This window comes from Trifolium pratense, linkage group LG2, assembly GCF_020283565.1.
Source record: "Trifolium pratense cultivar HEN17-A07 linkage group LG2, ARS_RC_1.1, whole genome shotgun sequence".
NCBI classification, from domain to species: domain Eukaryota; kingdom Viridiplantae; phylum Streptophyta; class Magnoliopsida; order Fabales; family Fabaceae; genus Trifolium; species Trifolium pratense.
Window position 1 is genome coordinate 32,180,648 of NC_060060.1, and position 14,014 is coordinate 32,194,661.

At 31.0% G+C, this 14,014-nt stretch overlaps 1 protein-coding gene across 1 annotated transcript; it reads left to right on the forward strand.

Moving 5' to 3' along the window:
- Positions 1-11,056: 11,056 nt before the first annotated feature.
- Positions 11,057-13,511, forward strand: LOC123910514 (protein NRT1/ PTR FAMILY 4.3-like). The gene is made up of 4 exons (XM_045961645.1): positions 11,057-11,319; positions 11,417-11,634; positions 11,713-12,153; positions 12,281-13,511. Exons 1-4 carry the CDS (start codon positions 11,190-11,192, stop codon positions 13,286-13,288), a joined length of 1,797 nt encoding a protein of 598 aa, XP_045817601.1. The 5' UTR covers positions 11,057-11,189; the 3' UTR covers positions 13,289-13,511.
- The last annotated feature ends 503 nt before the right edge of the window (positions 13,512-14,014 follow it).

Sequence of the window (14,014 nt, forward strand, 5' to 3'; positions counted from 1 at the left end):
AAAAGACTATGGTCTCTTAACAAACTTTATATCAGTGAGATGATCAAATAATTAAGGGTTAAATAGTATTTCTCATTAGTAATGTTTACCCCTATGTAAATGTTATTTGCGATTCCAACCTTATAACGTGAAGAAGATTTTGTCATTTTTTATCCTCTCACTGAATAACTTGACACTTGAATGGGCAAAATTGATGATATGACATGCTTATGTCGCTTTTAATTTGTTTTTGGCTAATTTAACAAGAGACACAAATATAAATATATCATCTACTTATTTATTTATTTTTAAGAAAAAGAAATTAGAAAAATGTGTTCTTCCTATTAGTATTAAATAAATGGTTAACAGACGTTTACACACTACAATGTGCGAGAATTTCAGTTTATTCTCCTATAATATTTTTTTTTATTCCCCACTTGTAATATGCAGATTCCATCATTTGTCCCTCTCAGTGGACAACTTGCACTATGCTATACATATTTGATGATGTGGTATGTGTAGGAAGTAAATCAAAATTCGCTCATATTATAATGAGTAAATCGAAATTCACTCATATCAGGGGATAACCACTATTTTTGGGCACGAAATAATGTTTAAATTCATCCCTAACCTTCATCATTTATACTCATATCCAAAAACTCATGCAAAAACCTAGAAATTCATGGAAAGTCCAAAAATCTCCACTATCTCACAATCTTTTTCTCTCTCTACAACCACCACCATTACATGAACCAATTATTAATCATTAATATTTACTACATGGTTTGAGTTTATTAATCTTTAGAATTATCTTCTATTATGCATCGTTGAAAAATATATTTTTTTTTTTTAAAAAATAATTTGTAAATCATACAGTAAATCTTTAAGTAGAAATAAAATAAAAATTTGTTTGGCGGGCCGACCCGCTAACTCATTAGTAAACTGTACGGACATGACTTGTGAGCTTGGACGCCTAAGTTGGCTCGTCCCGCTTTTGTACGGACTTAAACGTGGCAGACCTGATCGGGATGGGCCGCCCACTGCTACCCCCACTTTTCCACTACAATTAAGGGTACGTTTGACCCGACTTTTTTCCAACATTAAAGCTACTTTAAAAGTAAAGTTAAAATTATGAACTTTTAAAATAAAGCAAAAGTTGTTTGGTAAATTCAAAATTTTTAGCTTAATTTTAATTCAAATTTGTTTGGTAAATTCTATCACGCTAAGCAATTTCAAGTTGAATTGTCTGGTAGAACTATTGTTTTTATTAAAAAGGTTAAATACATTAGAGGTATTTATTTTAAGTTTAATATTTGTAACATGTTATTCTTTTAATTTTTTTAAATCAAATTGGTTCTTTAAATTTGTAATATATTACACGTTTATTTATTTGTTACAAACTTAAATGTATTTGGCCTATTAAAAAATATTAAGAGAATGAATTATTTAAAAATAAAATACAAATTTAATAGAAATATATATAAAAAAAACAGTGTGTATGCAAATAATTTTTTTTGGACAAAATGTATGTAAATAAAATTGATAACGTCAACAAAAAAAAATGATAACGTCATTATATGCATGAAAATATAAATTTGTAAATGTATCAATCAATTTATTATGTAAAGCAAGCATAGTATGCACAAATAAAAAAATGTTAGATTTTGAGGGAAAAAATAGTCACGACTCATGAGTCAATTTTTTAATCAGCAATGCTACATGGCACGACTGAATTTTCGTCTTAGTAGCACGAACGCATTAATTTGCCTCAAGCCTTTCCTTACTTAATACTGTACTAACATGAGTTTGGGTTCTCTCCATTTATTATCCCTCCATTTATTTTCCATTTGGAGAGAGATGACACATTAAGAACTAGTGGGACCCATTAAAAGTGGGTCCCACTAATTTGTGGACCCCACTATTTTTTTCTTGTGTCTATCTCTCTCTAAATGGAGGGAACCTGAACTCGTACTAACATATGTAATATTAATATAGCATACTATTTTTTACTGTATATATATAATAATACTGTAAATTATAGAAACCGCCATAGCTAAAATAATTAGTCTTTTTGAATATATGGTCTTTTTGGTTGGTATATATATAAAAATTGATTAAATATTTTTTTCACTACAAAATTATCAAATTTTGTTTTTAGTTATAAAAAAATGGTGTATTTTGATCCTAAAAATTATTATGCAAACCATTTTAGTTCCTATTGTTAAAATAGCCAATGCATATTTTTCAATGATTATTTCGTAGATATATTTAGAACATTATAAAGAGTTCCTAAAAAGAAAACTATTTGATTTCTAATTCGAAATTTTTGTCACTTTTGTCTCTTTCTTTTGAAATTTAAAAAATTCATCATTAATTCTTCTCATTTTATAACAACTAAACGGCTTAATTGCATATTTGGTCCCTTTATGTTTATTTTAAGTTTCAATTTCGTTCCTTATATTTAAAAAGTTTCAAGTTGGTCATTTTAGTCAAATTTTTGTTTAAATTGTCAACGTGGCTAATAGATTTGTGTACGCAGACAATTTAGGATGGTACTATATAAAAATTTTAGAAGAAATTAACTCAAAATTTAATGAAAAGTCAGAAGAAATTAACTCAAAATTTAACAAAAATGACGAACTTATGTTGACATCAATAATATAAGAGACCAATTTAAAATTTTTTAAACATAAGAGATCAAATTAAAACATAAAATAAATATAAATAACTAAATATGCAATTAAGCCAAATTAAATAAAAACATATTTAATCTAAAATAATATACAAACAACTGCTGAAAAAAAAAAGTGTACAATAAAAAAAATACAACAACCGCTTCAAAGTAAAATATGTACAAATGCTGTAAAAATGCCTGCCGTGTGCTTGAGACGACAACTTGTGTCGTGCTCTCAAGCATTTTCCTTTTTTAATATACTAAAAATTCAGAAAGAAAAAAAAAACAAAAAAGATAAAGAAATGGCAATGGCAGGGATCGAAGAGAGTTCTAGGAGAAAAAGCTCAGCGTGTTTTTCTAAAGTAGCTAATATCTACATCTATACAAATACTTTTTGTTCCCATTTTGTTCAATAAGAATAAGTTCTTTTTTTCTAAAAGTACTTATCTTAAACTTTGTTTGACCCGGCTTCTACTTTTAATGAATAAAAAATCAAAAATAAGCTCGGTCAAACAGTACCTTAAAGATATTAAAAAAAATGGAGAATCAATTTTTAATTAATTAAAGTGTGCGTATAATGAGTCATCAAATGTTAATGTTAATCTGTTTCCATTTGATTATGGAGAGAGCTGGTCGTATCCCCCCCGCCCCCCGCCCCCCGCCCCCCTTCTCTCAGTTTTTGGTTTCCAACTTCGTCTATAAATACCGGAGTGAGTCATTCCTAGTAATTTTTCACTTCACTCAAAATCGATTATACTGAATAATTCACTCAAAAGATAAAAAATTATTTTTCTTACGGCAAAACTAGACATACACGAAGCTAGTGACCGGAAGTTATAAAATTTGGAAAGGAAAGGATGATGTACGTACGTTAAAGAGAAGAGAGTAGTCCAAGTTCAACCACCAACTAAAATAAATCTGTCACCCTTTTTGACTTTACATCAATTGTGTTTTGACAAATAAATATTCGGTACACGAATCTTACTTACTTCATCGTCGTGTGTGTATCTTTGACTCCAACAATAGTGTATGTATGAGTTGAGTTAGGAAGGAAGGAACACATCATAGTTTTCATTTTAAGGCATTAATTCATTCCACATTGCTAGCTACCAAAAGCAAAGCAATTTTACCCTTTCACACAGGTGAGGTGGGTTTTCAATGGTTTGATTACTACCGACATAACCACAAACAAGCCACGAGTAATGACAAATTGAACAAAAGTAGTTGAATATTGATGGTGCATGAGAAGTGGACCTTGAAAATAATAAGCAGTAATGCACACTACCAATGGCGTTGCTAGCGCCTACATACAGGAATGGGAATCAGAAATCAAATCGTAATGCATAATTAATCAACTGAAAATATAGAATGACTGAAGAATGCATATCTATCTATTCAACTTGTTTTTTTTTTTTTTTTTTTTTTGCTTGTCCTTTAAAACAAATATATCATTTAAAAAGAATATAATGAGTGACATTTACTCAATTGTTGAATATTATTTCTTGAATATGGTGAATATTGGAACTATTTTTTGTAGCAACTCACATCATATGTTGTACAGGAATTTGTTTTTCATCTTCTATTTGAAAGAGGAATTCTATTTGAATGAGGAATTTATTTTGTTGATGAGTTGAATATTATACTCCCTCTTATCCATATTATAAAAAAACAAAGTATTATTATTTTTTATATCGAAGAGGGTTGGACGCCCGATAATTTTTTATCAAATACATCAGATATTTAATTAATCCAAAAATTACTTTTTTATAATAAATATTCGAGGAGTAATAAAAATCACTAACAAAGAAACCTTTGAAGTTGTAATTAAAAAACAACACTTAACTACTCTGGAGTACCAAAGAATTTACCATAAAAAATATCAATGTTAAGAGTTTGTTTAATCTGCAAAAAATAATTATAAAAGTACGTACATTCCAACACAAGATAAACTTTTAAAAATTGAATAATTTTTTTATTTTATAAGATGTTTTATGGACAAAAAATTATGTTATTGGTGGAGCCTATAATACCTCTTGATAATTTGAGAGTATTTATTTACTCAACAACCAATGAGAACGAGTCACATAATTAAGTAGATTTTCATGTAGTACCCGCACCTAATTTTTAATCAATTTTTATTTTATATGCATATGACTTATTAATTATTGGATAAATACTTTCAAATTATCAAATGATAGTATTAAAACATAAAATAAAGACAAGGGACCAAAAGTGAAATTAAAAAAAGATAAGGGACCAATCATAAATTTTTTTAAAAGATAAAAGGGACTAACTATTGAACGACAGAAAAGATGAGGGACAAACTTGAAACTTTTACGGTAAAAAATAAAGGACTAACTTAAAACCTAAAATAAAGATAAGAGACCAAAAATGTAATTAATTATTTATTTTATTAATCTATCTATCTTCAAATGAAAATATCCATTAAATTTGTAAAAAGTAAAATAAAATACTAGATATCAAATAGAGGGCAAAGTCTATGGTGCACAAGTTTCTCAAGTTGTGCATCATGTACAAGTCGCTGAAAACACTATAACGAATACGAATTTTATAAAATTCACCGTTTGATTGAAATTTTACATCATATAGATCATCCATAAATTTTTTAAATTAATTAAAAATCATTTAATATGTTATTGAGACCCATCAAAATTAACGGTTTATGGATTTTTATTGAATACCGTTAATCTTGATGGGTCTCAATAACATATCAAATTATTTTCAAAAAAAATTATGGAAGATCTACACGTTATAAATTTTCCATCCAACGATAGATTTTATAAAATTCGTATTCATTATAAAAATATTGAAGACTTGTGCATAATATATCATTAATCAAATGATGCATGTTAGACAAAACCTTAAATAGAGATGTTCCTAATGAAAATGAAAATGGTGGAAATGGGATTATATTATTCAAAGTAGGAAGAATGATAGAAAGCTGAGTATAGCTTTCTATCATTCTTCCTACTTTGAATAATATAATCCCATTTCCACCATTTTCATTTTCATTAGTTCCTAATTCGACCACCGCATTTTGAAAATTCGTGTCCGTGATCTATGCTTTAACCTTCCTTAACTATTCTTTTTTCCTTTTAGGAATTGCTACCTATCTATGATTATGGAATCCGCTTAGGATTCATGTGTTCTGTCTCCACTTGTCCCCCGCTTTGTTTTTAAAGCATCTTTTCCATGTACTTCAAAATCTAAGCATTACTTCTGTAAAATAAAGAAAGTAAAGTTGACCGTAATAACTTAATTAGGATTATATATAAACATACTCATATCAAAGAGAACAAATTATACTCACCTTTGAGGTATATTTAAAGTCACTTACATTACAAATGACTAACATTGTTTATAGTCTTTAAGAAAAAGTTCTACATACAGAGAGACTTCTACGCACTTCGAAAAAAGAAATTTCTACACATTTATCTCACTACAAACATTTAATATTATGTTTCTACGTTACCAATATATTTATTTTTTGAGCAGCAAAAAAGATTTTATTGAAACTACTCACCAAATCATAAGGCATGATTTGAGAGCACAAAGTTGCAACAAGAAAAAGAAACTGAATAGTAAAACAAGGCTAAAAAATGCAGATAGCCAAATAACAACAATCACATAAGAAAAACAAGAAGTAGCAGAAACAAAACCAAGTCACGCAAACCAAACCAAATTAACGTTACCAATATACTTCTACACATATACTATAACTTTGTTTAAACTTATTATCTTGTTGTGAATTCGAACCGAAAACCACACCAATAACTTTTGATGTGTGGGACAAAAGAATTGAAGCAACCAAACAAAATGAATGAGCAATAAATTAAATCAACAAAAAACTAAAACCACAATAAAACGATAAATAACACGAATAATTGTTTACCCAGTTCGGTTAAAACCAATCTACTTTGGGGGGGGGGGGGGAGACTCTCCAATCCACTATCAAACTTTCATCTTGATTACAAAGATTCAATACAAAAGAGTTGCAAGATTTATAATTTTCCTAAATCTCTTCCAGTAACCAAGAGATTTCAATGATAAGTGATTACTAGATGAAAGAATGAGTTTCCAACCCTAGAGAATGACCAAGAGCCACCCTCTTAAACCCTAGATTGATGTTGGTGAAGAACCCTCTTCAAAACCCCTTTTCTTTCTCTCACTTCGTGCTACTTTCTCTCTCTTCACGGCTGAAAACGTGACACTTTATATATATTGCGCGAAATTTTGCCTGAGGCAATAGAATTTCGCCTGGGGTGGCAAATTTCGCCTGGGGCGCCAGACAATTCTGCCTGGTGCATGAAGACAGGGTGTTGAATCTCGTTTTGCCCCAAAATTTTGCCTGGAGCGAAATCTATGGGAAATCTGTGCGAAAACCAATGATAATCACGTCTTCCTCATTTTCAAGACAACTTCCAACATATCTTATTAGTAAATTGAGCCTAACACGCTTGATTATTGATTGAAAATTCACGGGGTGAGTTTTTCTCCTTTGTTAGATGAGACGTGGTTGCAAAAGTTTGAGAAAGTTCGTAGAAAATTTAAAACTATTCGTAAGAAAAGAAGATGTTTATATGTAGTATTTGATAAGAACTTAAGGGAGGTTAGTATAATTTTTAAAATTAGAGGAGATGTGTCCGTGTAAACTATTACTCTCTCATGTCACTATTATAAGCAAATAACCGCTTTTTATGCTCATTAGAATATTAATACATTTAATTATATATAAACATAAAATAATGTTTTATAGCTTATAATAGTAATCGAGTGTTAGATTTGTCAAAGTTCTTTTTCTGTACATTATTACATGAACAAATTAAGGTGACGTTTACAATGGGATAGCTCTTTAATTTTCCCATGATGGGAAAATGTCTATTACAACCATTGATATATTATATAAATAATGGATGGCTTAGATGATAGAAATGTATCATTTGTACCAATTTTTATGACTGTACTGTACCTTTACTCTTTTTCTACGAGAGTCTCTTTTTTTTTTCCAGTTTATTAACTTTTATGTTTATTTGCATTTATTTATTAAACGATCCACTTTTTTTTTTATTTTTATTTTAGCAACAATCCAATTTATTAGTATAATTGGTGTTTGTACCAAAAATATTTGGATTAAATATAGTTTTAATTTTTAGAGAGTGCATTTGATCCCACTGAAATTAAGAGATTGAAAGTAAGAGCTTTAAGGTATTGTTTGATCCAATGTTTTTTAGGTATAGAAGGTTTTTTAACCATAAAGTTAGAAATAATAGTTTTTTAACTAAAATAAAAATTGATTGGTAAATCTTACTTTTTTTATAAAATTATAAAAAAAGTAAGTTAAAATTTGTTTTTTTTATTATAATAAGGTTAAAAGATATGTTTGATAATATATTGTAATTTTTTTCTAAAATATATAAGTTGTTCTTTTTTTTTACTTTCTTTTTTACTATAACTTTTAAAAATTGTGGTTTAGCCTAGCTTCTTACTTTTAAGGAAAAAGAAGAGGATAAAAAGGTAGGCCGAACGTGTTGGGGAGTCCGGGGAGCTCGGGAGAAACAATGGGGCAATGCTCCAGGACCACACAAGAGAGGGAGACGCCACATCCCAACCCAAAACCTTAAGGTGTTAAGTTAATGAGTCATCTCTCTTATAAATCCAACATTCTTCCCACACATAGTCGATGTAAGACTTAAACACTCACACTTGAAACCCAACATTCTCCCTCAAGTGTGAGTTCCTCCACATACTATAGTTGATCCAAACCAGGATCTCCTCCTGCTCCCCCACCAAGCCGAACCTAGGCTCTGATATCACTATTGGGGAGTTCGAGGAAGCTCGGGAGAAACAATAGGACAATGCTCCAGGACCACACAAGAGAGGGAGACGCCACATCCCAACCCAAAACCTTAAGGTGTGTTAAGTTAATGAGTCACCGATCTCTTATAAAATCCAACATTCTTCCCACACATAGTCGATGTGGGACTTAAACACTCACACTTGAAACCCAACAAAACGGTACCTAAATATTATATAAGTGACTTTTTTTTTTGAAAGAGATTTTTTTTGTCGAGTGTCTGATAGGGTGAAATTTTTATCTTGGAAGTAGTTTTTTGATAAAAACCTCGGCTTCCCTTGTTCCTTTTACGAATGAGGTATCCACTCTATTTTATATTGGAACCGATAGAGTTTGTTTGGGTGTCTGTTGGGTCTCAATAGGCCAGAGGGATTAGATGCCTTCTTGTTGTTTTATCCTACGTACCTGTGGATGATCCTTGCATCTCTCTTCGATCATGATAGAGTTCTTTTTCTCGTGGTGGTGTCTTCGAGAAGTTCTGATTTGTTGGTGGTGTGCCTATTTGTTTCCTTGTAGTTTTATTTTGTTTCTTGTCGTAGAGACATTGCACGTAATATGCAGAAAACATGATTCGAACATTAGTCCTGCATATTACATGCAGGGATCACCTTAAAATGTGAAATTTTATCCACTAGACTACTCAACTAAAAATAAAATAACAAAGTTATGCTTCTTTTAATCATTTTTGTAAGTTGTAAAAAATAAAAGTTGATAAAAATTTATAAGAATAAAATATAATAAAATTTGATATTTTATAAAGGCTAGCGAGACAAAATAAATTTTTTCTTATCAACTCGTCGTATTAATATCTAACATTTTAAAATAGGATCAGATTTAATCTTTAACTTATTTAGATTAGATGGATTAATTTGTCCTGTGTAAAAATGTACTTGTATTATTTTTTGTCATAAATAAATTGAATATAATATAAGAAAACTCCCTCACGTTCTCTTTCTGTCAAGAAAAAGTAAGCCTCTTTAATCAAAACCATACAATATTTGAAGAATATATCAACGGTTGGAATAGGTACTTTCCCATCATGGGAAAATTAATTGAGGTTCCCACCATAACCTGCACCTTAAAACCACAAATTAAAGCGGATAAAAAGGCTACCTAACATTAATTTCAATAGAAATATATAGATTGGCCAATGAATTCAAATTGTGAGATATATCCTTTTGTTGTTAGATTAAGCACCGACAACCTTTTGACTTGGTTCCCTTCCTTTGTTATATAGCACAGCAGACACTTATTAAAAATGATGATATACTATATATGTTTTTGGAGCATTATCATATCATTTCTTGTAGCCACAACACACCGAGTGTCCACACAAAACAAAATCCTCTTGTTTTTCATTATATATTATATATGCATTTTAAATTCATTGGTGGGTGGCATATACACATACGTAACAGATAGAGCCATCGATCCTTGTTTTTCAAAAGTAGCAAAGACATATATACTTTCTCCGATTTTTAAATATATATATTCTTTTCTTTACATGGATGACCTGGAAATTTAAATTACTAACAGTAAACGTCCCTTCTATTAGCAAGGAACAAGCGACCAAAAAGTATGAATAGAGTATGATATATATCTTTATAACTTCTACTCCAAAAAAATTCAATTCTACAAAACATTCCGACAAGAGAAGAGCTATTTTTTACGACGAAAGCAAAATAAGAAATGCAAGAAGAGTAATGTTGCACACTCATTTAATATTTAAAAGGATAATGATACTTGTCACGGGGAAAACTAAAGGCAATAATGATTTGCACGGTTAATTTTATACACACCCACCACATGATTTCTGTAACACAAGAAGATAAAAGTTTGAAGCTCTTATAAGATTTCACGTTGCATATTCTCGTTTCTCATCGCCCACTTTCTTCGTACTATTTAGCGTCGTTCTCATCAGTTTTAATCACTTCGAATAAGAATTTTTTTTCCTTTCTTTTTCTTTAGATAAAATTTCTACTTGTCATGTTCTGGAATTCTTTGAAAAAGTAGTATGTTTCTTAAATCAATACTTTTTGTTGGACTTCATCATGTAACATTCTTAAATCTATATATGTAAAACCTATCTCAATTTTATCATAGAATTTTAAAGCAAATTATCTAAATAATATTTCATTAATATACATATAAATAATATTAAAAAAGAAAATGGACAAAAATGGATGAATGTTGATCTTGTTCTTCTCTATCATCTATGGTGGGAATGTGATGCATACACGTGTGAAGAATAAGTGTGTGTGTGGGGGTGGTGGGGGGGGGGCATACGTGGATTCTCAAAATTTGTCATAATATAATCTCAAAATAATAATATAATAATAATAATAGAGAAATGATATATCAACATAAATTCTAGACACAAACTAAATAAATATATATCTTTTATTTTTTAAATAATATAATGTTCTTTATAGATTTGCGTGCACACTGATTTTCTCTTGTATTTACACATTGTCAAATACGTGTTGACCAAATTTATGTTTAAATAACCCAACTCATGATAATATTGTAACGCAAGCAAGTTGTAAGTGGTGGTAGGCTAGGTAGCAATTGGCACTATCTATCTCCAATTCTCCATCTATAAATTGCGTACCAACTTCCCTCAAATTCAGCATTAATTAGCAAGAAGAGAGTAAGACAAAAATGGATAATAAAAATATTATTCCAATTCCAAAGGTAGAATCTTCAGATGATACTACTACTGTTGACTGGAGAGGCAGACCCTCCAATCCTAACAACCACGGTGGAACCAGAGCAGCTGCTTTTGTTCTTGGTATATACTATATGACATTTTTTTTATTTGAATCTTCTTCTTTTGTTATTATAGTATATGATTTGATGAATGACATTAATAAATATTAATTATTCAGGGCTTCAAGCATTTGAAATAATGGCAATAGCTGCAGTTGGTAACAACCTCATAACTTATCTCATAAACGAGATGCACTTCTCTTTGCCTCACTCTGCAAACATAGTCACTAACTTTGTTGGAACTATCTTTCTCATCGCACTCCTTGGTGGCTATCTATCTGACTCTTTCCTTGGCACCTTCTCCACCATCCTCATCTTTGCCTTACTAGAACTTTCTGTACGTATTATATATATATAATAATTGAACAAGCATTTATAATTAATAATACTAATATATGCATGCATATACATACAGGGCTTCGTATTGCTGTCTGCACAAGCTCATTTTCCTCAATTGAAGCCGCCGCCGTGTAATCGAGAAGGAGGTGATCATCAAGAATATTGCATAGAAGCAAAGGGGTTGAAGGCCTTGATATTCTACATAGCAATATACATGGTTGCATTAGGAAGTGGTTGTGTTAAGCCCAACATGATTTCTCATGGAGCCAACCAGTTCAATCAAGACCACCAATCAAAGAAGCTCTCAACTTACTTCAATGCAGCATATTTTGCATTCTCATTGGGTGAACTTATTGCTCTAACAATTCTTGTTTGGGTTCAAACTCATTCCGGGATGGATGCCGGCTTTGCTGTGTCTGCAGCTGCCATGGCCATGGGATTCATAAGCTTCATATCTGGGACACTATATTATAGGAACAAGCCTCCACAATCAACAATCTTCCTCCCCATTGCTCAAGTATGTATGATATATAATATATCAACAACATTTCATATTTTTATATTATTTTTTCAAATATAATTAATATATATGAATTTTTGTCTAACTTCTATAAAATTAATTATAATTACATATATATGATCAGGTTTTTGTAGCTGCAATATTGAAAAGAAAGAAGATTTGTCCATCTAGCCTACAAGGAAGTGAAAACATTAATAATGTTGGTAAACAACAACATAGCAATAAGTTGAGGTTCTTGGACAAGGCTTGTATCGAAGATCAGGCCGGGAACAACAGAAAGGAAAGCCCATGGAGATTGTGCAGTGTTGCACAAGTTGAACAAGCAAAGATATTAGTATCAGTCATTCCAATTTTTGCATGCACTATCATTTTCAACACTATCTTGGCACAACTCCAAACATTCTCAGTCCAACAAGGAAGTGCCATGGACACACATATCACAAAATCATTTTCTATACCTCCAGCTTCGCTTCAATCCATTCCATACATTTTGCTCATTGTTGTAGTACCTCTCTATGACACTTTCTTTGTCCCCTTTGCAAGAAAAATAACAGGTCATGAGTCAGGAATCTCACCTTTGCAGAGAATAGGAATTGGCCTCTTTCTGGCTACATTTTCAATGGTTTCAGCAGCTGTTATGGAGAAAAAGAGAAGAGATGCAGCTTTGAACCTCAACCAGACTTTGTCCATATTTTGGATTACACCACAATTCATAATATTTGGTTTGTCAGAGATGTTTACTGCAGTTGGACTCATTGAGTTCTTCTACAAACAGTCCTTGAAAGGGATGAAGACATTCTTCACTGCCATAACATATTGCTCCTACTCATTTGGCTTTTATCTCAGCTCACTATTGGTTTCATTGGTGAATAGAATCACTTCCTCAACTACTAATGGTGGTGGTTGGCTTCATGACAACAATCTCAACAAAGACAAACTTGACCTTTTCTATTGGTTACTAGCTGCCCTCAGCTTCCTCAACTTTCTCAACTATCTCTATTGGTCCAGATGGTATTCTTATAATCCATCCCTTTCAACCATATCACAGGAGGAGGAGGAGGGTGATCAGGCTCATGCCACCGAATCTAAACACTACTATGCAGTATCTGCAGACAATATTATTATTCCATAGTTGATTAATTAGACCCTGCTGGCTTCTGCATATGTATATTAAGTACTAGTAATTACTTAATTAATTAGTCTTTTATTATAATTATAAAGTTCTGGCTGGCTGGCTATAAAATGGAAAATTAATGCATATAATTAAGGTCTCTTTTGAAGGCAGACATATTCTAGTTCTTCTACAAAGAATTGTAACAACAAAATATCATAATTAAGGATATCTTACTTTTGAAGCTTGAAGCTTAGTCTACACTTTGATATTATCCTAGCTAATTAAATTACTTTCATAATAATTGACACATTTTTTTTCATTCTAGTTTTCAATGTAGTAAGTAGGGGTGAGCATGAACCCGAGACCCGACTCGAAACCGATATAACCGACAACACATTGAAACATTCAGTCGAATGCGGATCGGGTCTCGGGTCAACAAATTGCGAAAAATCGGGCATGAACGGTTACATACGGGTGGGTGCGGGTCTCTAAAATTCTATCTCTCCATAACCGAAACCGACCGAACAACCATTATATGCAAATTAATTTTTTTCATTCTCTCCCTCTCAATCTCATATACTCTTCTCTTTGTTATTTTTATCCATCTTTGATATAAGATAAAAATGTTATATTTTACAAAGCTTATAATTAATAATATGTTGATGAAGAATGTGGGAAAGATATTCTAATATATATATTCTAGATCTATTTTAATTTCTACGTCTCTTCTACTTGGTATTTTAT